This window comes from Manacus candei, unplaced genomic scaffold (assembly GCF_025592945.1).
Source record: "Manacus candei isolate 608988 ecotype Guabito, Panama unplaced genomic scaffold, ASM2559294v1 h1tg000076l, whole genome shotgun sequence".
Taxonomy (NCBI): domain Eukaryota; kingdom Metazoa; phylum Chordata; class Aves; order Passeriformes; family Pipridae; genus Manacus; species Manacus candei.
Window position 1 is genome coordinate 4,026,517 of NW_026138124.1, and position 22,828 is coordinate 4,049,344.

Sequence of the window (22,828 nt, forward strand, 5' to 3'; positions counted from 1 at the left end):
GTGGAGCCAAGCTTAACAGCCCATCCCACTCCTATTTTCCATCACTGTCAACACCCTCATCAACACAGTCAGCTTGGGGGGACAGAACGCTCATTGCAGTGACCTGCCAGCAATAAACAGGTAACTCAGGACCAGGAAACTCCTGAAGAACACAACCAGCCACCCCTCAGACATTATCACACCTCTCCCGTGCTCTCCACAGACCCTCCTGCTTTGTCTCACTGCGGAGGGATTTAGAACTGCGTTTCACTGGGATTTTTCCACATTTCCCCTGAGGTCTTTGAATCAGTCAAACTCCACTAAACGCTCCGAGTTTCACCCAGCCCTGCCCAGTGCCAACAGGGGAACGCTGTGGGGCTGAGCTGGTGCAGAGATTTGTGCCCCTGAAACAAAGTCCATGGCTCTTCTCCCTTCCCTCCCTGCAGGAACCTGCAGAGATCTCTCAGCTGGGCTCTGCCACCCTCCTGATGCCACACACTGCTCCCAGCCCTGCACCACCTTTGCACCAGACACTTCACACGGAGCAAACCCAGCAGGCTGGGACTCCAGGTCAAGTATGTACCTTTTACACCCTTCACTGCAGGGTTTTTGATCAAGCAGAGCAGAAGGTACCTGTGGGAGTCACTGCTGTCCTGCAGCTGGAAGGAGATGGCTTTGGTTCCCTGCTCCACAGCAGAATTCCTGGGATGCTGAACAAGCTGCCTGCTGTATTTGTGCCTCCAACTCCTCCCTAAAACACAGCTGCACAACATCAACCCTTAGGACAACCTGTTACCTGCAGGAACAGCCAAACCAAGGATTGCTCCCAGAGAGCAATCCGACCTCAGGCTGGTTTGATCATGAAGTCAATAACTCTGGGACACAACTGGTGAATTCCTGCAGAACCCTGGGCTCGGAGCAGCTGGAAACAGGGATTGAAAGGGGAGGTGCATGAAAGGTGAGCAGCAGTGATACATCAGCCTGGAGAGGTCCCACTGAGTGGCACAGGGACAGGGCAGCACAGCTAAAAATAGCCCATGCACTGAGCTTCCTGATGCATCCTGATAGGTTATCCAGCCTCCCAGGAGCGGGCTGTCACCGGAGCTGGGGTCAGTGTGCTCAAGGGAAAGAGTCACAGAATGTGCTGAGCTGGGAGGGACCCACAAGGATCACCAAGTCCAACTCCTGGCCCTGCACAGGCCCATCCCCAAGAGTCACACCCTGTGCCCCAGAGGATCATCCAAACCCTCCTTGAGCTCTGGCAGCCTTGGTGCTGTGCCCACTGCCCTGGGGAGCCTGGTCAGGATGCCAAGGGAACACTTAACAAAATCCAGCAGAGAATCCAGCACAGGAGTCTGGAGCAGGAAACCACTGCCCACTGTGGCTGCCACCTGTGCCCACCTACCCACCCAGGGAGGGGCCTGGGGCTTTGTGCCCCTCCAGCCCCCATGCCAGGGCTCAGAGGGGAGCTGGTGGTGCCCACCCCCCTGGCAGAGCTGCCCTTCCCTGCTGGGCAGTGCCACCGGCCCGGGCTGTGCCCAGCAGGAGCCCCGTGCTGGGGGTGGCAGCTGCTCCAGCAGCTGCAGGAGGAAATGAATTGGCTCAAATCCCCTTTTCCTCCTGCACATCAGTGGCTTTAGCAAAGGCAATATGATCATCATGGACAGCAAGTACAGCTTTCCCTCTGTCGGGCTCAGCCCCTTAAAGCTGCGCAGACAATGGGAGTGTTTTCCATCTGCTCCTTTCATCGAGGTGCTGATTTGCCTCCAGAGGAAGAAATGTGGGGCAGCTCCTCTTTTTCCTCTTTGGCAGATCTTGACAGAGCAGAAAACTGGCATAAAGGAAAAATCAATAACCTGTCCTGCTATTTTGCCAGGCAGCTGCAGCAGAACAGATGTGAAAATGAGCAGTTAACAGCACAAATCAGGGTCCCAAGGACCTGGGTGGAAATGAACTCTGGGAAGATGTGGGTCTCAAAACCTGATGGGCTCAGAATTAAGGTGAGGGGATTTCTCATGCCATGGAAGATGTGGATAATATCATACTCTTATGTCCACTGAAATAATGGAGGAAGGGGGAAGTGGAGGGTCTTACTTTTTTCTTGGTATGATTGAAAGTGAAAGGGGGGAAAACATGACATACAAAGCAGGTATGATCTAATTAAATCTTGAAACAGAAAATCCTGTTGAACTTCCTTTTGCCACTTGATTAGAAACATAATTCTTATCCTCCACAATAACTGCCTCATGATACAGCTCTTTTCATCAGTCTCTGAGCTCCCAGGTGTGGGGAATCACAGAACCATGGAATGGTTTGGGTGGGAAGGGATATTAAAGTTCATCTTGTTCCAACACCCTGCCATGGGCAGGGGCACCTTCCACTAGCCCAGGTTGCTCCAAACCCCATCCAACCTGCCCTTGAGGCCTCAAGGAACCATCCCCATGTTTCACAAGCCCTGTCTGCCACGTGATGATGGTCTGGCAGCACCTTTGGGAAAGACCAAGCCAGAGCATTTAAACACTCCTTACTGGAGCACTGGAAGTAACACTCCAACAGTTTAGTCCCTGTTGCTCCAGGAGATGCTGTCCAGGCCATGCTGGGTTTGCCTGGGGTGGAGTTATTTTCCCTCCCAGTGGCTGGTGTGGGGCTGTGCTTTGGATCTGTGCTGAACACAGGGCTGATAATGCAGAGATGTTCCTGCTCTTGCCAAGCCAGGGCCTTCCCTGCCCCTCACAGTGCCACACCAGGGAGGGGCTGTGTGGAAACTGGGAGGGGGCACAGCCAGGACAGGTGACCCCAACAGACCAGAGGGATATCCCAGCCCATGGGACATCATGGTCAGTACAGAAAGTGGGAGGAAGAAGGAGGAAGGGGGTGGGACTTTGGGAGTGATGGAGTTTGTCTTCCCAGGTCACCTGTGCTGGGGCCCTGCTCTCCTGGAGGTGGATGAGCACCTGCCTGCCCATGGGAAGCAGTGACTTCATTCCTTGTTTTGTTTTGCTTTGCTTGTGTGTCCAGCTTTTGCTTGCCCTATTAAGCTGTCTGTATCTCAGCCCAGAGTTTTCCAGCTGATTATCTCCCTGATCCACTGGTTGGGGAATGAGTGAGGGGCTGTGAGGGGCTTGGGGGGTTTAAACCCTGACCCAAGCACAATTGAATTGCTCTAACACACCCACAGTCACAGCTTGCCAAAAATCTGCCTTGCAGATTGCTCCACAAGAAGGGCTCATTGCTGCTGATAAAAGCCAATACCTTTGTAAAATGCTCTGTGATTGTGACAGGCTTCAGGAAACACAGAGGAGGGCTGAATTTTTCATTATTTCTTCCATTTCCTCGTGTCAGAGATTGTTTCTGGCTTGGAAAGCTGCCACCCCCTGCTCAGTGCTCCAGTCACCTGCCTGGGATCTGAGCAGGTTTTGTCCCTGGGCCAGGGCAGCCTTAGCAAAGAATCTGTCTCAGTGAGAGCTTAAAATCTCCTGCATGGCAAAGTCCCTCCATGCCAAGAGCCCTCCTTTGCAATGCCAATGGACATGCTGAACCCATTGGTAGCACATGATTCCCAGTGCCCCTTGTACTTTGTGGGCCTTCAGTCCTGTTCCACAGCTGAGGAGGACTTCAGGACAGCTCACAGCACAGGCAGCAGCCAAGGCAGCAGCAGGACTCCCAAGCAGTTTTTGATCTGGAGCTCCTGGAGAAGTGAGTTTTGCCTTCCTGTAACTTCAGGCACCCAGAGAAATTCCATTCTTGCTGTGGGACAGCACTGAAGCAGCTGGGGGTAGCCTAGGAATATTGTTTTCCTTTCTCCGTGGCACAGGGGATTAACCTTGGAAGGTCAGTATGGTGGGGAATCGATGGGTTTGGAGGACCCAGAGCTCTGCCTGAAGCCTTTTCCACAGCTCGTGGGTGCCCAGAGCTGTGCCAGCACCAGCTGGTTCTGTCCTTCTGCCTGTGCTTAAGCAAAGCTCCTGCTGCCAACAATTAACTCCAACAGCATATTTCAAACACCAGGGGCATTCCATGTAAGGACCACAATGAGCTGAGCTGGCTGTGAATAACCAAACTGGCCTCTGACATGTTCCCAACCTGCAGGAAACCCACAGGGTGACTGAAGTGACAGAACAAAGCAGAATTTGTTCTGTGTGAGACTGTATTTTCCATGTGCATGACACCAGCAGCTCCCAACTGGAGCAGCAAACCAGCATTAAAGTTCAGCCAGTCCCAAGCTGCTACACTCTTGTATTTGTTGACTCTCTTTATGGAGTTACAAACTCGGCCAGTAAACAGGGGAGAACAACCAACAGCTCTACAAGCAGCTTTTCCCACCAATAATAAAACTACTTACACTTTCACCACCTCTTCCCTTCATACTCTCAACACTCTGATTCCATATGAACCATCTAATGGTCTAATTTTGTTCCACATGCAGTCTGTGTGGTTATCATGCCACTCTTGGATACTCAAAACACGCTCTTTGCCTCTCTCCTTCCACCATCACAGATCCCCTGCATCCTAATCCAGGCTTTCTGCTGTAAATTCACATGGCTTTAAAGGCCAAGGTCATCTTATCTGGGCTAAAAAAGCACTGTGGGTTTCTAGCTCTGCAGGAAATGTTTAATTATTGTTCTTTTGTGAAGTGAAAAATAAACAAAGCGATGACATTCCCCCCCCCAAGCAGCTGAGTATCAACAGCCAGTGAACTGCTCAAATATCCCTCTGAGGGAGTTGTTAAAATCCACTTGCTGCCTCTAAAATCCTCAAATCCAAACCCTGCTTCAGTGCAGGACTGAGACATCTCTCTAAACAAAGACTCCAGCCTCTTAAAAACCCTTTGTGATACATTTTCAACTGTTTCAGAGAAGAAATATTATTTCTGGCAATGCAAACCACCAGAGGGGAGCACACTCTGTGTCAGTCCAGCTGCCACCCTAATACCTGTGACACTGGGGATGGAGGGGACTCTGGGCTTTGCTGGCAACAACAGGTCACCTGGTGGGTCCTTTCTGTCTCTGTTGCCACAGAGAAATCAGAGAAAAAGGAGGGCTGACAACTCTGCCAGTCCTTCCCCTGCCCCACATAATAGGATCTGCAAAGCAAAAATAAGGTCAGACACTTTCAAATTGCTGCAACAGGAGAGCTGGGAGATCATTTTCTATCTAGTTCTGCAAAAGGCTAAAAATAAGCCTGATGTGAGGCAGAAGAAAGAGCCTGAAAATGGATTATTCTCATTTTTCCTGTAATGCAATTTGCAGCTGTGCTGTGTTTAAGACAGCAGAAGAGGTGTCTGGACTAGGGATGGTTCTTTTTGTGGCTTGTGCTCTCTCCTCTGTAAAGAATATTTTCCTCCTAGTGTTTGTAGCCACCACTTTTAAAATGAACCATCCATCAGCACTGCTGCCCAGCAAGAGCTGCCACACCTGATCCAAGGCGTTAAGAGTAAAACTGTTTTCTTATTAAACATTTAATTTTAATTTTACGAGAAGAGAAAAACCTGCTGGAGCTGCCTAAATAACCTGATTCTTGTCATGTAAACAAATGGGTGAAGGATTCAGGCTTGCAGGGCTCTCAGGTGCTGAGTGGTCGATGGTTCAAGACTGTAAATTCCTCTGTCCTGACCAGCTGCATCGGTGCAGTTGTTTTTCCCTGCTCTGGCAGGGACACACACTGCAGTTGCATCCTGCTGCCTGATCTGCATTGCTGTATCCTCAGAGAATACAGGATTGCAGAGAGGGACTGAGCAATTAGCAAACCTGGATATCCATCCAGAGCATCTTTTCGTACCTCTGGAAAAAACACCCAGAAAAATCTCGTGTTTCCGGGTATAAAACCTGGGATTAAGTAAAAAAATATTGAAAATAATAATAAAAAAAAAATTTAAAAATCCTCAGGGGAGTAGATTATGCTGCACCTGCACGAGGTGTTTCTCAGGAAGAATCCAGGTGAGCTTGGTTTTCCTCAGGAGCAGCTGGAATGACCTGTGGTTGGGGACAGGATCCCTGGCCAGCACAGCTCCTGGGGTGAACACTCACTGCCAGGAAAGGATCCTGACACACACCAATTACAGTGATTTATATCCCTGGCACCAGAAGTTGTCACAGCTTGGGAAAAGGACTTTTTAAAATTCCTTTTCATAACAAAAGGAGCACACTGTTCCCTGTCACTGGTGAAGCTCCCAGGAAGTCCCAGTGTGGGCATTTCTCCTGCAGCTCTCCAAGGTGTAGCTCTGTTTTTCCCAGTTGTCTGCACTGTGAGTGAGGAAGGGGACACACACAAACCACAGACACAATTCTCAGCACTGCTGAGCTTCTAATTCCACTGAATGAAGCACCTGGAGTGCTCCCAGCCTTGGAAGCTGCTCTGTGCCAGGGCTGAACAGGTACCTGTGCTCAGGGATAAAAGTGCAGTTATCAGATTTCTGATCCATTTCTGAGGGCTCTGCCACGGCAAGACTGGACATATCATCTTCCTAAAATCTACCTTGGGCCTCACCAATTTTCCTTAAGCAAGTAAGAAAAATCCAGTACAGAGTGCAGTCATGTTTGGAAATAAAATACAACTGCTTTAACCCTCCTCTGCAGAGGTACAGAACGGGCAAGGAACGAGTCAAGTGAAATCACAGCAGGAATTGTGTTTGAGTGGTTTGAAAAAAGAGTTGAAGTATTTATCACTACTAGTGCCTAAGAGCTCTTACAGAACCCATTCTTAACAGTTTTCCCTCTCTTATCACTTTGGAAGGGTGGGATTAAATTTGTGTTATAAAAAATGCCCCCGAAATGATTGGATTAAAGCACAGTGATGTACTCTGTCCTGTTCTCTGCTAGTCCTACATTTACTAAAAGCCTCTTTAAGCTGTCAGACTTCTGAAGCAGCATGACAATAGTTATAAAAGAATTGTGTTATAAAAAAAAAAAAAAGGAATTGCTGTAGAAAGCAATTTTTTTTCATGAGTGTTTTTGTGAGAGGGGCAGCCTTGTTGACTGGAATTCCTGTGCTAAAAAAGTCATCTACAAAATATGCCAGGAATTGTGGCAATGATAAAAGTAGTGTGAAAGCCTGGAAACTCTGTTTTTGAAAGGAAGTGTGGTGGAAGCTGGAGGAAGCTTTACAGGAAAGAGAGGTTGCTATCCTGGTATCTGCCCTGCCCGGAAGGAGAAATTATCTCTAAGCAAATGCCCGGAGACCGTTACACAAAGGAACAAACAAACACAGAAATCCCAGCAATAAAACCCTGAACCGGTTTTCACAGAAGTGTGAAAATGGAAGCTCAGTTTCCAGAGGCTGCAGAGAGCAGTGTTCCAGTTCTCTGCCCCCACATCAGCTCGTTAGGGAGGTCAGTGACACTGCCCCTCGTGCCCCGGCCCCGGGGGTGATGGATGGGTTTAATCTCCGGCGCCCGCGATTCCCGCAGGTTAATTGATTTCTTTTGGCAAAGCACCTTTCCAAGACCCGGTGTCTGAGCAGCAGGACTGGCTAGAGGGGGAAAACAAGGCATCTTGAAATAGAAATTCCTCCGTACCCAGCAAGTAATAGGTAGGAGAGAGGGGAGGGCTGGCAGGAAGGTGTGCGATGCCAAGGGCAGATGGCCTGGCAGGGAGGTGGGAGCTGGACGGCGGATTTGGGGTCCAGCACGGAGCTTTCAGCTGCTGACAGCAAAATGCTCTGTTGTCTTTCCTCTCCCATGCAAGCATGGAGCTACCAACAAATAAATCCTGCCCCATAAACACTGAGGAGAACACTGAACCTGTTGGCAATGGCAGCCAGGACCTGGTCCAGCACCGACCCTGCTGCAGGTGAGTCCCCCCACAGTCTCCAGCCTTACTACAGATACTGCCTGACTTCTCAGGAACCTGAATGAAGCTGCTCTTTCCAGGAATCTCTCTGCAGGATGCCAGGGTATTTTTAACATGGGAGTGGGCACATCCCCAGAAGCAGTGCACTAGGAGTCATTTGAGGGAAATTATCTTGTTAACCATTATTTATGACAATTGTTCTCCCCGGTTTGTAGCATGTAAGATCTGTGGCTGAATAATACAAAATTCATAAACAAATGTGAGTCAGACTGATAAGGAAAGGGAAAGATGCTGAAGGAGAGAGAGCAACAAAGCCAGGTCTGACACCTGCACATGTTTCTTCAGAGAGTGGAGCAGTGGCTGTTTGGGAGGTTGGTGGGCTCTGGACATGAACGGAGTACAACCAGAGCTGCTCAGGGTAGACAGCAACAGAGAAACAAACCCTTCTGTGCAGGAGCAAGCAGAGCTGTGGGGTGTGATCTCCCTCCCAACAGTAACACTGCTGCAAAGTTGGGGTTTTGGTAAAACACTTCTGTAAGACACACCAGCACTGGCACCCTGTGAGTGACCAGCCCATGACCTGTGGTGCCTCCTGAGCAAGACAAAGCTCTCTTCCTTGAGAACTCCATTGGAGTGAGACCAGCTGGCTACCACAGTGCCTTGGCCAGCATAAAGGTCCAAGTGGGCTTGATATGCTGACATAAAGATGGGAGTGACATAGAATTCATCAGCACCTGAAATCCTGAGCCCCTCCTTCACCACCTGAGGTGCCGTTCGTGCCAAGGGACACGGATCTCCACCACAGTTAAAGGTGGAACGAGCACTCTCCTCTCTGAACACAGTAAAGACAAACATTGAAGCTTTCCTAGGACCAGGTAAGCACCCAGAAACTTATGTTCATCCTGCCTGGACTCACGTGTGCACAAGCACAGGAACAGGGAGGCAGATGGAGAGTCTTCCCATCTTCCCGCCTCATGCCAAGCCAGGAAGGCCTCCAGAAACATGGGACAGCTTTCATGTCTTCTCCAAAGATTCTGCTGTAACATTTACCTCTCTTTTTCTCTTAGGAAGTCCTTCCTAACATCTCATCTCCAATTTCCCTTCCTGCCATTTAAAGCCCTTTCTCTGCAGATAACAGACCAGGCACACACACGTCACGACCCCAAAGCCACACTGAGGTTCAGCTCTGCAGGACTTCACCTCCTTACCAGGTGAGGTCTTGTTTTTCTGCAATATTTAAACATCTCATTATAGGGGAATGAATATTTTTAAAGGCACCAGGAGGCAGAAAGCTTCTCCTTTCTCTGGGGTTTATGTGTGATAGTAAAAGGAAGGTGGAACTGCTCTTACAGGGCCACAGCACCATCTGTGGCACTGCTTCCAAATCCCTTGCATCCATCTGATATGAAAGTGTGAGCCAGAAAGCATCACCCAAACTGTTCACACACTTATGTCAACCTCCAAACACCTTATTTTGCTCCTAAGTTGTACTATGCCTAGAAAGAGTGACATTCCAGGGCCCCTCTCCTTAAGGTACACCAAGGCTCCCGTTCTCCAGCGGGGGAAAGAAAAAGGCAACTTACAGTCAACAGCAGACTAGTCACCTACCCACATATTCAGCATGACATTGCACACAGTAACTCTTATTTTTTGACAATTATGAGAAAGAGACTAACCCCAGAAGTTTGTATGTCATGTGGAAGCGTCTTCTGAATTACTGTAGTTGCCAACCGTGAGTTGATCCGAATCGGTCTCTTTACTGAAAAACAGTAGCTTTTTTTTTACAGGCTGCAGGGAGGGACTGGGAAAGCCTCTTTTGTCACAGCGCCCCTCGAGCACGCAGGACCCCACACACAGCTTTGCTCCCTCCTGGCCTCACGTTCCTGTCTACTGGAGGTGGAGAGCAGGGCACTGGGCACTGGGACGCGGGTGCCACGTTGACCACCGAGCTCTGCGAAGCATCTCCTGCTCCTCACCTCGCAGTCCAACGGCTCCAGCACAGCAGCCCCTCACCACGGGTGGCCTGGGCTGTGACATGCTCAGCCAAGGGTGAAAAGGGGCCTGTGCCCCCCAGTACTGTGCTCCCCTCCAGGCCACACGGCCAACCTCTGAGATCCACCAGAGCAGAAGCGTGTAAAGGATGCCCAGCCAGCACGACCCAAGCCCCTGTGCTTCGTGCAGCCTCATGCACTCTGCTGAGCCCAGGTTCTCCACACAACCCCACATCCTTTACCTGGAAGGACCAAGGCCAGGGAAAGAGTACAAGCACAACGTTCAGGAGAGAAAACAGGCTGTGGTAGCTCCCCATGTGCAATGGTCAGGTTACTCACTGTTGTTCAGCTTTGGCTCGGTCACTGAGGAAGAACAGGGCTGTGGCCAGGAAGAACATCCCTCCCAGGACGACGACGAAGGGGCAGAGCATGAGGGCGTAGCCCAGGCTGAGGAACTCCCACACCGGGGACTCCTTTGTGCTTTGTCGTATCAGGTCTGAGATCTAGGAGAGAGGGGCACGAAAATGAGTCACTCAGACGAAAAAGGGACGTGGTGACAGTGAGGGAACACGGTGCCCCGAACACCCGCCCACCGAGCACGTGCCTGAGGTTTGGAAGGGAACAGTGTGTGCAGCAAGAGCTCAGTGTCCCCTGCCCACTCCAGCCTTCCACGCTGGAGCCTGGGCAGCTCGTGCTGGGAGCAGCTTGGCAGGGCTTCTGCTCTCCCTGGTGCTCTTCTGGCCTGATCCATTATTCTTCCCACAGCCCTCTCACGCTCTCCTGGCTGCAGCAGTGGCTGCATCCGGGGGTGTCCAGCCTCGGCCGAGCCCCCCGGGATTGCCGGCAGGGCCACTGAGGGAGTGATCAATCTTCTGCAACTCCTATCAAGTCCTGCTCACTCCCACACCTGACTGTACCTTTGGGCAAGAGGAGGTATTACATTGCATTTCTGTGTACTGAGTGGGAAGGGGGAAATGTTTCCCATGGAACAAAAAAAGGGAGATCCCGTTCGATTTGCAGAAACAGAACTTGAACGTGGGGTTTTGTGCCCATGTCTGGGGTGTGGGGCTCATTCCCTCTTCCAGCCTCCCAAGCTTGAAGTGTCAGTGTGTGCAAGATGTGGCTCTGCCCCAGGCTCAGACACAGGGGCTCACTCACACTAAAGAACCACACACCACCAGATTTATGAGCTAAGGCAACCTGCCCCTTCCAACAGCCAAAAAGCATAACTACTTGGAAGTGAACACAAATTTGCACCTACACAAAGGAGCTGTGACATGCAATGGCATTATTTACTTCATTATGAAATGCTTTTGCTAAAACACAGCAAAATTTAATGCCTATCTGTAGCTAAAACTATCACATTTTAATATTTACTGTCCAGCAAACAACTTTACTCTCCATAAATCCCACAGGGTGGTAGCAGCAGCTGGGGTGGGTCTCAAAGGCATTGGGCATTTAAATGTCCAGCTCTGTTTTTATCTGTGACCTTTTGTGAAGGCAGAAACACCAGTTTATACCAAAAGACTGCAGGGAATTTGCAACATAAAATCCTACTGCTGTGCACACACGCAAATCAGCTCCAGAAATAGTCAAAGCTTGTGCAGCAACTTCCAAGCTGCCACATTACCAGTGATGGAAAAGGTGGAGCCAGAAACAACCTACGAGCAAGTTCTGACATTCAAGGCTTAAATCTCGACAGTCAAGTGAGGAAATGTCACATGCAGGAGAGAGAAATCACCAACTCACAGCCCTGCAGAGACCTGGAAGGTGAATGTGTGTGGGGAGAAGCCTCAGCACAGGCCAAGCACAGCAGAAGGTCACAGAAGGATGATGCTCATGGGGACTCAAACAGGTCACTGAGTGTGTTTTAGCAGGGAGACTCTGGAGCACTGGTGGTCTCTGGATCAGCACCAGAGCTCCTTACAGCTCCTCCTGGCTCCCACTGGAGGGATGGAAAGGAGGAGCAGCCTGATGCTGCAGGTGACAGTACTGGAACATGGCTAAGGAAGAGTTCCTGTCCTCTCAAAGAGAACTTTATTCACAGTGTAAAACACACAAAGGAAAACAAGGGTGTTACAAACAAGTCTCATGTGAGAAATGATGGTTACAGCACCCTTAGACTGAAGCCAAGCAACAGTGGCCATTAGTCTGAGAGATTTATTAAAAATCAGCAACAGGACTTGAATGTGAAAAGAAAGCACCCACAGGAAAGTAGCAGAATGTGCTCTGCACCCAGGGGACAGGGACATCAGCTGGTCATTAATTCCCTTTTGTATCCAGACACCTTAATTCCCAACATTTCCCTTACTCTTCATTATGAACCAGAATTTGGCACCGAGTCAGCCTCACTGTCAGGCTGCAATAGCCAGAATCGAGGCTATTCTAAGAAATCTAGACATTCTAAACCACTTTTCATTTTTGGGAATGGATATAATTATTCTCCAAAAGGACTAGACAATAAATCACTTGACAAATTGACATGATAAATCAGCAGCAGAGGATGAAAAACCAGGCATGTGCTCCTGCTTGCTTTCTCTTATGGATGACACAGCATTCTAGGCTAAAACCAGCTTTGAAAATGTAAAGTCTCCACAATGCAGCTTGTCCCATACTTTTCCTTCTAACACATTATGTTGACCTTCTGTACCAACAAATCATGTTAATATTAAACCTGCTGTACTTTTCATTTTTAACCCAACACATCCTGTAAGTGCACAGTTTAGGAAAAGCCATGTTCCCTCCCATCTAAGGGATAATTCTTCCCATCAGGCCAGCTGGGCTTTCTTATGCAGGTTCCACATAATCCCCTCACCCATGCCTGCAGCTCTAGAACTTTACCAGGGCCCACATAGACGTTTTTGCTGTAAACAGTCACTGCTCCCTGTTGTTTTGTTCCACTCAGTTACAAGCCACCTGCTAAGGCTGGAACTTTGGCATCTCCTCTCGAGAGGGCACAGGACATAATTACAGACTTGGGCTCCAAGAATGACACACTGTTTGCCAAATGGTCTGCTCTGTATTGCCAGTTTTGGGCTTTCCAGACTCCTCACCATGACAGCATCCCGAGCTGTCCAAGTGTGATTTGGCAAGAGCCAAATGGAGCATCGTTTTTGGTGTCTTCTCTCCAACATGAGTAACAAACTGCAGGGGTTGGGGCAGGGTCGGTGCCAGAGCTGCAGCTTGGAGTCATGTGTGGGATTCCTTCCTTTGTTCTGCCAGTTGGGGGGTGGCAAAAGCTTCAGAACATTTACCCAAAGTGCAGGGGGGGAAATCAAGCCGGGGGAGTCCTGTTGCTGCTCTGCAGTCTGACACGGGGCTTTGGTGCCAACCTAAGGATGAAAGCTCCCGTCTCCTCCCTCGCCCTGCAGATCTCAGACCAAGAGGAATGACTTTGCCAAATGAACTTCAGCTCGTGGCATCCCTGCAGCAGCACAGGGGTGGTGTGTGCCCAGCCAGCTGGATGGAGTCCAGCTGGACAAAGGGCCCCCTTCCCGGAGAAGGGACAGCGCGGCCGCAGCGGGCACGATCCCAACCCCCAAAGCCCTGGCTGTGCCTCCAGCCGAGGGCAGAAGACACTGCAGGAACAAAGGGAAACTTCACTGCTTCCTTGGGAAGCATGTGGGGTGTGTTTTGGAACATGGGACAGGCCGTGGATGCAGCAGAAGCCGAGGTGGGCTGAGCCCAGGGAAGGCGTTCGGACCCTGTCCTGTCCCTCCTGAACAGGGTGGGGAAATGAACTGATTTATTAATTAGAACTGATTTATTAATTAGATGGTGGAATGGTAGCAACATTCTGCAATCACCATTTCCTTCCCTCCCATTACCAAGCCAATATCTCAACTCCTCTGTAATTGCTTGATTTTTCTGACATTGCCACTTGGGCACAAATCCTGCTACATAAAAGGCTATTTCTGGCACAAGTACCTGATTTTCATGATTACCAGTTTGATACAAGCCAGGTTCTCCCTGGCTGCTTTCTTTAGTACAGTTCCTTAACACAGTATTCCCTGTAGCCCCACAGTGTCACCACAATGGCTTGGGGTGCACCCACTCCCAAGTCAGAGATGCGGGTGAAAGGTTTCTTTGATTTTTTTTTTTTTAAATCTAATATGAATGCAAATGAAGATGAGAAAGCAAAAATAAGGGATTTTATAAAGTAAACAATTTGCTGGGACTGTGGGGGAGCACAAGCATTTATACTGTGCTAAATGGCACGAGAAACACTTTATAATAAGAGGAAGTAAACCTGATTTTTTTAATGATATTTGTTCAGACAACTACAGAAAGGTAAAAGCAATTATGGTCTAAAAGCTATTTCAGTTTTAACCTCGGCATGTTTAGATGTTGAATCGAAAAAAAGGCAAAAAAATTCTGTTAATCTTAATTGCATCCTTTTGAGATTGCAAACAGATTTCATACTCGGCTGGTGACAATATCAATATCCTGCATTAATATGTGGCACCCCAGTTTGCCCCAGAAATACCCACAGCAAGGATCTCTGCACCCATGGTAGGTTCCTGTGGTTATGCCCTTGTTGCCTTCTCAGGATGAGCAGGCTGCATGGAATAGGTGCTGAAAAAGCAGAAGTGCAAAGGCTGCAGCAGATGCAGATCCTCCATCAGGGGTTCTGCTGAGATGCCAACACGTGGACTTGGTACATCTTGGGGGGCAGAGCAACATCTGCCTCCTCTGCAACCCTCTGGAGAGGGTTGTAAATCTATTTTCTTTGTGTCTTTCACTGCCTTTCTCTCCAGGTCTGGTCTGCCCAGGGGTTTTTTAGGTTAACACTGGGCTTCCTCCTGTCCCAGCGGGAGACACCTCACCCCAGGGGATTGTGGAGGAACTCACGTCTGTAGGGATGGGGGTGCTCAAGCCCACAAAGAAATAGGTTTGTGGCAGAGGACCATGATTTGGGAGCACCTCCTTTAGCAGCATCCCTGTCCCCCACCTCTCCCTGCAGCACAGGCCCCTTCCCTGGCTCTGTGTCCCAGGAGAAGGAAGGAATTCCCCGTGCTGCAGAACTGGGACGCCTCGTTCTGAAAGGTGCTCAGCACCATGAAAACTGTCCCTGCTGGGAGCACACAGGGTCCCTGGCAGCTCCAAGGAACAAACCACTTATTTAATGAGGTTTTTAGTGCACAGGAGGAGTGACAGAGCAGATGGGACAGAACCTGAAATACTCGAGTGCAACAATGACCCGCTCTGGATTTCTGGGCTTCTCTCTAATGAGAGACTTTCACATGCACTGAACATTTATCAAAAATACTGAGAACATGCACATCTAACCAAAGTCATGGACATGAGAGGTGCACAGAGCTCTGGAAAAACACCAGAGCAGGCTGTGAACCCTTGGCAAAGAGTGTTTTATAGATGGGAAGTCATTTGGGATTTTAGGGCAGACTTAAATCTTGTCTGTTGCTGAGTCATCAGAAGTGGGAAGCTTGTTAGCTCGTTGCAATGAGAAGATAAATCCCATGAGGACTGGTCTCCAGGTGGCTAATTCTCCCCTTATTTTGCAGCTGACAGCCATGTCAAAGATTTGGCCTTTCAGTACACTATGAAAAAGGCTTTTAATTACTCAGCTCAGCCTGGACCAGAGAAATCCTCAACTTAAAGTTACTGCTTGAAGAAACAGGTAATGAGGCTGAGGGGCAGGGGGGGTTCTCTTCCTCCCAGTATTTCCCTGACACAGGCACACCAGGTGTTCAGACTTGCAAGGGCAAGTCCCATTTTACCCCCCACATTTTGGGTCATACACAAGCCCAAATGTGGGGGAAGATCTCTACAGGAGGGGTGATACCATCAGGGCTACAGCACACCTGCCAAGCAGCTGGGATTTGGTAAAGAAAGAACAATGAAAACCATAAATGTGTATCACATTTCATCTACCAACCCCACTAGATGATGGGAGATGCTGCCTGTACACACTCATGTACACTATAAATATTAAAACATGCTGCCAAAGGCAACAAGACAAGAGACCTCTGTCCCCTCTTTAGGCCCCCAACAGCAATGGAATATCTCCTGATGGTCCATGAAACAGAGAGTGATGCCAGGAGAATATTTTGCACATTTTTGTTACAGTACATGATTGCCTTTTTGGCCTCAGGTTCACCTCTCACCCTGCTCTGGCAGGAGGGACAGTGCTGTGGAACCACCAGCAAGCACCTCATGGGCTGTATTTGAGGAATGGCTGCACAGGTCAGACAGGGACAGAGCACCCAGACTGTAGCATCACACCCCAACCATCCACTTTATTCCACTGCCCTGCTTGTAAGTCAGACAGCAGTGGATCTGAGTCCCAGTGGGCTGTGGCCTGTTTTAATCTAACAAACTAAACTGGAAAAAAAAACGTTCTCCCAGAGTAAGCATGTCCTACTCTGAAGCAGCCATAGCATTTTAAACCATAAAATACGAATTTTAAACCATAAAAAGTGAATTCTGCTTCCTCAGGCAGGGAAGCCTTTACACATAGAACTACTTTCTGTACCTGGTTGGGTAAACACCTGCAAACCAAATCACCAAAAGGGCTGTCTCAAACTGGGACAAGGTGCTGTAAAATCTGCACCTCCACTTATAACTTTCATTAAAAAGTGTCTTAATTGCTGCATTTACCACAGTTTTCCTTGGTTGCCCCTAATGAGAAGCTGATCTCCCTGCCCTGATACTCTGCACCAGGGATAATTAACACTGCTCTACTAACTACTTGCTAAAGGAAGGTCATTAGCATTCTTGCTGCTTAAGTAGCTCATTAGATCTAGTTTATCAGCCTGCTCACATAGGAGAGTTGGGGAAGGGAGAAAAGTGAAGGGTGAAAGGCTCTCACAGCCCAGCTGCCAGACTGGAATTCCATCCTGGAGTGGCTGGAGGTGGTGTCCCTCCAGTAAAACTGAAACAGCAGGAGCCAAGGAGGTCAGGACAGGTGGGAAGCACCATCCCAGGAGCCCAGGGAGCAGCTTTTAGCCCATCAAAAGGTGGAGGAGAGCTGATCTCTGGCACTTTAAACCACCTTCCTCACAGGCTGATGTTGCCAGGTGACAAGTGGATACAGATAAGTTCCTATCCCTAGACCTGATGGATGGTTGCACAGAGAAGATGAAAGAGAATTTAAGCAGGCAGGAGAGCCAAGAGCACCAGGGCAGTGAGGACACTGTGTGCCCACACAGCAACTGCCCTGGCACGTGTAGACAGAGCAGTGCCTGCAGCAGGTGCCCATTTCTCATCACAGCCATGGGCAAGGCAAGGGTGGAAGAGGAAAGCACTGCTGTGCTCAGGTAGGAAGCAAATGATGAATTTGGAGAAAGGAAAAAAAAAAGCCCCAGGCCACAGCCTTGAAATAAAAAACAAACTCTGCCTGTACTCGGTGTTCCTGAAGGAAAAGAGAGTGTCAGGGAGTGGAGCAGCAGTGAAGGATAATGCAAACCCTCAGTAGGGACGACAGGTTCATCCATGTGCAGGGCTGGACACAGGAGCAGGGACTCACTGGCATGTCTTACACTTGTCTAATTTTAAAGGGCACCAAAGATCTAACCAGAATTAGTAACACAAGGAGCTGGAGCTGGGATGCAGCCTGAGAAGAGGGAACTATTTCATGTGTGCTGCTGCCTCCCTCCCCTCGGCTCTTCCGAGTCTGAACTGCTGTCCAGGGCACAGAGAGAGCAGTTGAAGACCTTTATCTGATACTCAACATGAGTGGTGGGATTTGGGGCACTTCCCTTAACTCTTCTGTGCATAGAGGGAGCTGCCAAAGACAGAAAAGTACTAGAGATGTTTGGGTGTAATGCCCTGAGCAGGTGAGAGTTCTCACTGACTACCTCAGGAATAAAGCACGGAGTGACAACTCTGAGCTGTTAAACAGAAACTATTTAAACTCTGCAGGTTGGTTATCACAAAGGTCCTGAAAAAAGTTACAGTTCTCTAGGAATAAAAGCTGTCTCCTCTAATGAATTAGCACAGCAATGCTTATTCTTATTTGTGAATGAACAGGCAGTGCTGATTTACAGTAACTGATCTCAGTGCTTGGCAGGTAGCAAAGCCTTATGCAAATCACAGCTGCCACCCCAAAGCTGCATTTGCATAACTCCTTTTTTTGTAAGTCACTCTTAAGCCTTTTTACCATAATAAAAGTTATCAATATTTCAAGAGACGTGAAAAATAGCCACACATGTGTGCTCCCTGCCTCTTAGCTTTTAATCACCAGTGGGTATTTGGGGCTTTGGGTGGTTGTAAGGAGCTACAGTGTGAGATGTGGAAGGGGGGAAGTTACAGAAAGTCTGAGTCTGACCTTGAGCTCTCTGGGCACACCCCAGAGTATGGCAGCAATCACACCCCTGAGGCTGCAGCTGATCAGCACCTTCTGTGCTCCACACGAGGATTTTAAGGTCAGTACAACGTTTATTGGCATCCAGCAGAGACCACTGCCTGCCACAGCTCAGTCCTGCAAGGCCACAGGGACCTGGTTCTTTATTAAGAGCACTCTTAGAGGGAACCTCACTATGAACTCACCAAAACCATGTAAGATCCCACCCACATTAAATCAAAACCCTGATCATTCAGATGGATTCTGTGAGCAGTCAGAAGACACAGCAGAGCTCCAGGATCTCAGGTGAACCCAAGTGATCAGGAGGCTGAGTTTCACCCATTCTGGGCCTGCCTGTCAGTGCAATTCACAGAATCACACAATGATTTGGGTTGGAAAAGACCTCCAAGGTCATCGAGTCCAACCTATGGCCAGACACCACCATGTCAACCAGAGCATGGCACTGAGTGCCACGTCCAGTCTGTCCCTGAACACCTCCAGGGCCTTCTGCAGCTCCCCTTCCAAACCTCACCCCTGTTCTGCACCTGCCCCTGAGAACTGCAGTCACAGCAGTGGGAATTGATGCCTTCAGGCTGGGGATTCCCGGGACTGTGGGACTGGGTTCCCAAATTTCCCTTAAAGCCTACAGCAGTAGGTTGCTCAGCCCTCACAGACAGCCTTGAAAATCCTGGTCAGAACCCAAGCCCCTTCCATAACCTGCCCAGGTGAGGTTTCAGCCCCTCAGGATGGTCTCCATCCTGTACTGCAGCTGGACAATTCCAGTGGGTTTTAACACTCCAGTTGATTCCTGGCCTTAGCTCTGCTGGAGAAGTTGGCTGTTTGTCCTTTCACTTTAATAGCATTTCTTTCCCTGGGCTATGTGGAAGCTGCAGTGGACCTTTCAGTCCTTGTAGCAGAGGGAGGATGAGTCCAGCCAGTGCAGAGGCCACACAAAAGGATGCTGGATCCTTCCATGACATAGTGCTTCACTCCTGCTCTCCTGCCCCAGAGCCTTGTGCTTGAGGAGTCTCCTCCCAAATCACAACTGCCCAACGATTACAGCATTAAAAAAGGATAATTCAAAATAATAATTAATATTTTCCCAGCCTAAAGAAAGCCCAAGGCAGCCATTAAATTGGGGTTGTGCATGTGTCAGCCAGGCATCCTTAAGTAACACAACTTGCTTGATCTCTGAATACCAGAAGGGCAAGGCACATTATTTCTACAACCAAAGACCTTTTTTTTTTTAATCTATGACTCTGAAGAGCCTTAGGCAACTTTCAAGATTAATTGCAATCATTCAGGGTCCTGGTATTCCTCCTGGACATCCCTTTTACGTAACAAAAAGGATGAACATGCAGCAGAGTCACCTGAGGCAGCCTGGCCTGCCCCAGCCCTGCCCTCATCCCCAGCCTTCAAAGCTCCCTGCCCTGCTTGTTTCATCCTCCTCCTCCACATTCCCCACTCTTCCAGCAATTCCTTTGTTCTTGCCACCTTCAAATAATTTCTAAAATAAGATCCCTTCTCCCTGGGTACCCAGAACACCGAAGTAAATAAAGAGTAAGCTAAATTGTGCATTTTTATTCTCTTGAGACATTTCTCATTTCTTTGGTCTTTTCAGCCTTATCTCTATCTGCCTTTTCATGTGTGTTCCAGAGGGCTACACAGCAGCTACAGCACTGTGGGGAGCTGCCATTCCAGAGTAAATATTTATGTATATTTAAATAGAGGTACTCACAAAATTAAATATATATATATAAAAATACGTTTGTATAGGTGCATACACCAGTGTCAACAGGATGAATCGATGAGAAATGATGGTTTTAAAAACTAAAAAAGCCCCACAGCACCCCGCAGCTGTGTCACACAGTCCTGAGCTGGAGGAGCACACCAAAGCCCTGTCTCTCAGGTGATGGGACCAGTGAAGATCCCAGTTACATCACTGGAAAACAGTGGCACCTTCAAAACACCCTGAGCATCACTCTGGGATTTGTGTGGAAGCTGCTGTATTTTATGAATGATGATCTGTGATCTCTCATTCTCAATGTATCAAACTATGCAGATGGGAAAAGAAATTTCCCTGGTATATCTAGATTTTTTTTCCCCCTCATTAAATTTCCCAGGCCTTACATTTTCAACTGTGATGCCAGATTTTGGAGCTGGGTCTTTTGTTGCACTCTGCACCAGGATAATGGTGGTATAGGAAGGGAGATTCCCAGACAGACCAAGGCCAATCACTGCAGCAGTCACAGAAGGGAACACCCCAGAAGGAACACTAATAAAACCCCCAGAACACACACATCCCTCCTGCCATGGATTTTACACCATCACTGGGAGGTTCAGGTTGGATCTCAGGAAAAAGTTCTTCCCCCAGAGGGTGGCTGGGCACTGAACAGGCTCCCCAGGGCAGTGGGCACAGCCCCAAACCTTCCAGAGCTCAAGGAATGTTTGGACAACGCTCTGAGGGACAGGGTGGGATTGCTGGGGGTGTCCTGTGGATGTTAATGACCCCTGTGGTCCCTTCCACCTCAGGATATTCTGTAATTCTGTGATTTATCATCATACAAACCAGGTACAAAATATCAGCAGGGCAGGACAGCTGCATGCTGCTGCCCATAAGTAGCTATTTGATTTAAGGGATCAGATTAACAGTTACACACACACACACGACTCTCACTCAACCTCTTGTCCACGCCACAGAAGCAACACTCTCTCTTTACAGAGCTGTCTATAAGCTTTATAAATGCCTGAGGCTAAAAAGATGTAGAAGCCTGTTTCCCCTCCCCAAGGGGCCCTCCCAGGTGGGAGCTGCAGCACGTGAAACAGCTGCACTGCTCTGCACCACTTCCCCCTCTGCTCACAGGCACAGCCCTTCCCAGCAGGGTCTAACCTGGCACTGGAGAGGAGCAGTTAGTAAACAGAAGCAAACCTGGGCAGGCAGCCCTGCCAGAGCCTGCTGTGAGCACTTACAAATCCGATGAGATAAGGACTGCCAGCATCTCCCAGGAGGTGTGAAGTGAAGCTCTGCAAGGCCACTGCGGTCGCCCGGCGAGTTGGGATCACCACGTACTGCAAAGGAGGGGAAGAAACAAAAAGAGATAAGGGAAGTGAAGTAAGAACCTGCCCAGCTGTGCTGCACTGCTCAGTTTATACCCAGGGCAGGACAGAGGGAACCAGCTGCCCCAGATGCTGGGGGCAGACAGAGCCACAGCCACTCCATGGGAACTGGGAAGCTCAGATTCCCTGCCTGGCTCTGGAGTTCTCCTGATGGCAGGTGCTGAGGGAAGGAAGCTCTGTCCAGTCCTCTCAGCAGCACTTTGCCCAGGACACACTCTGCTATTGCTCCTCAGCCTGTATTTTGCTGTAACCTGGGATATTGGCTTTATTCACACTGTATTGTATATTCATATTGTACTCATACTGTATATTGTATTTATGTTACAAAGTGATCATTTTGTTTCCTGAACCATCAGCAATCCACGTCAGTATGAAAGGTCACATCCTCCCTTCCCACTCCACCTCCAGCCACTTTGTATTTCCCTCAAAAATCTGTGATTCCACTTGTGGAAAGCGACAAAGTCACGTTAGGAAAATTTTCCGTATCCAAGATACTGTAGTTTGGTCCCCACTCCTCTAATAGGACATGACACCCTTAGGCAGGTCATGCAGAATCAGTCAGACTACACAGGAGCAGTGGAAAACACAAATTACTTCCCCATGAAGGGACCAGAGCTCACAGAAAACAGAGCCCTAACCAGGGAAAGGGACAAAAGTTTAAAAAAAAAAAAAAAAAGCAACCCCCTGTCCTTAATTTGGAATGACCTTAATTTTATAACACATTTCTAGAAGCAGAAAAAAAGTAATTGTCTCCTGCATAAATTGTGAAAGAAGCTGGCTAAGGACATCTGCATCGAGTCCACAAATCCCGGTTTATAAATTGATCTTGTCTTGATTTAAAGGCTGGAAGTAATGAAGAATTCAATAGGTCTCTAAATCCAAGTGAACTTTGTTTCTGCCTCTAAGCACTGAATCTCACTGTGCCTTTTCCTGTGGCTCTGGAGAGCCATGTGCCCTGCCAGGAATGGCTCTTGTTCAGCTATTTGTGGACCATCATCCCTTTTATTTGTCCACTTTCTCTCTGATGGGCTGCCTTCAGTCTTTCTTTAGAAGCTGTGCCTTGCCAGGGCTTCAACTCATCCTTGCAATCCTTTCCTGCAGTCATTCATTAATTAAATGTGACATTTAGGACTGGCCAGAGCTACAGAGAGAGATCTCCATTCCCTGAGCAGGAGAGCTCACTCAGGGCAGGGGATGGGAAGCACCTTCCAGTGCTTTGACAGCCCCTCTTAGGGAAGGGGAGCTGCCCTGTCTGCAGGGGAAAGAAGGAGCCATAAAAACCAGCAAGAAAAGAAAGAGCACAGAGAAAACCCACCCCAGAAGAGAACTGCTGCCTGTTTAGAATGATCACCCCGTTCCAAGCACAGACAGTTACGAATGATGGGTAAAATTAGATTAAATGCTTTTCCTTAGGGTTTTGCCACGTGCTTTCAGAGTGACCTGCCAGTTCTTTCATCCCTGCTTTGACAAAGCTGCAAATGCACACTGCTAATGCACTTTGATGCCATGTATTAAACAGGCACCCTGTTAAACTCCTGTTGTGCAATAAAAGAGCAGAAGATGTTCAGATCCACAGCAGCCACCCAGCTGGGGATGTCAGCCCCTGTCCTCCTTTTGCATCCAGGAGCTCAGAACACGGCTCAGAGACAGAA

At 48.8% G+C, this 22,828-nt stretch overlaps 1 protein-coding gene across 3 annotated transcripts in view; it reads right to left on the minus strand.

Annotated features, from left to right (window-relative positions):
• SPNS2 (SPNS lysolipid transporter 2, sphingosine-1-phosphate) overlaps window positions 1-22,828 on the minus strand; it is a 133,445-nt gene that overhangs the window by 9,497 nt on the left and 101,120 nt on the right. For all 3 annotated transcript variants that reach the window (XM_051809309.1, XM_051809311.1, XM_051809310.1), the window contains 2 exons: window positions 21,030-21,128; window positions 10,097-10,260 (listed from right to left, as the gene is read on the minus strand). In XM_051809309.1, the coding sequence (XP_051665269.1) occupies window positions 10,097-10,260; window positions 21,030-21,128 (263 nt within the window). The remainder of the gene's footprint in view (window positions 1-10,096; window positions 10,261-21,029; window positions 21,129-22,828) is intronic.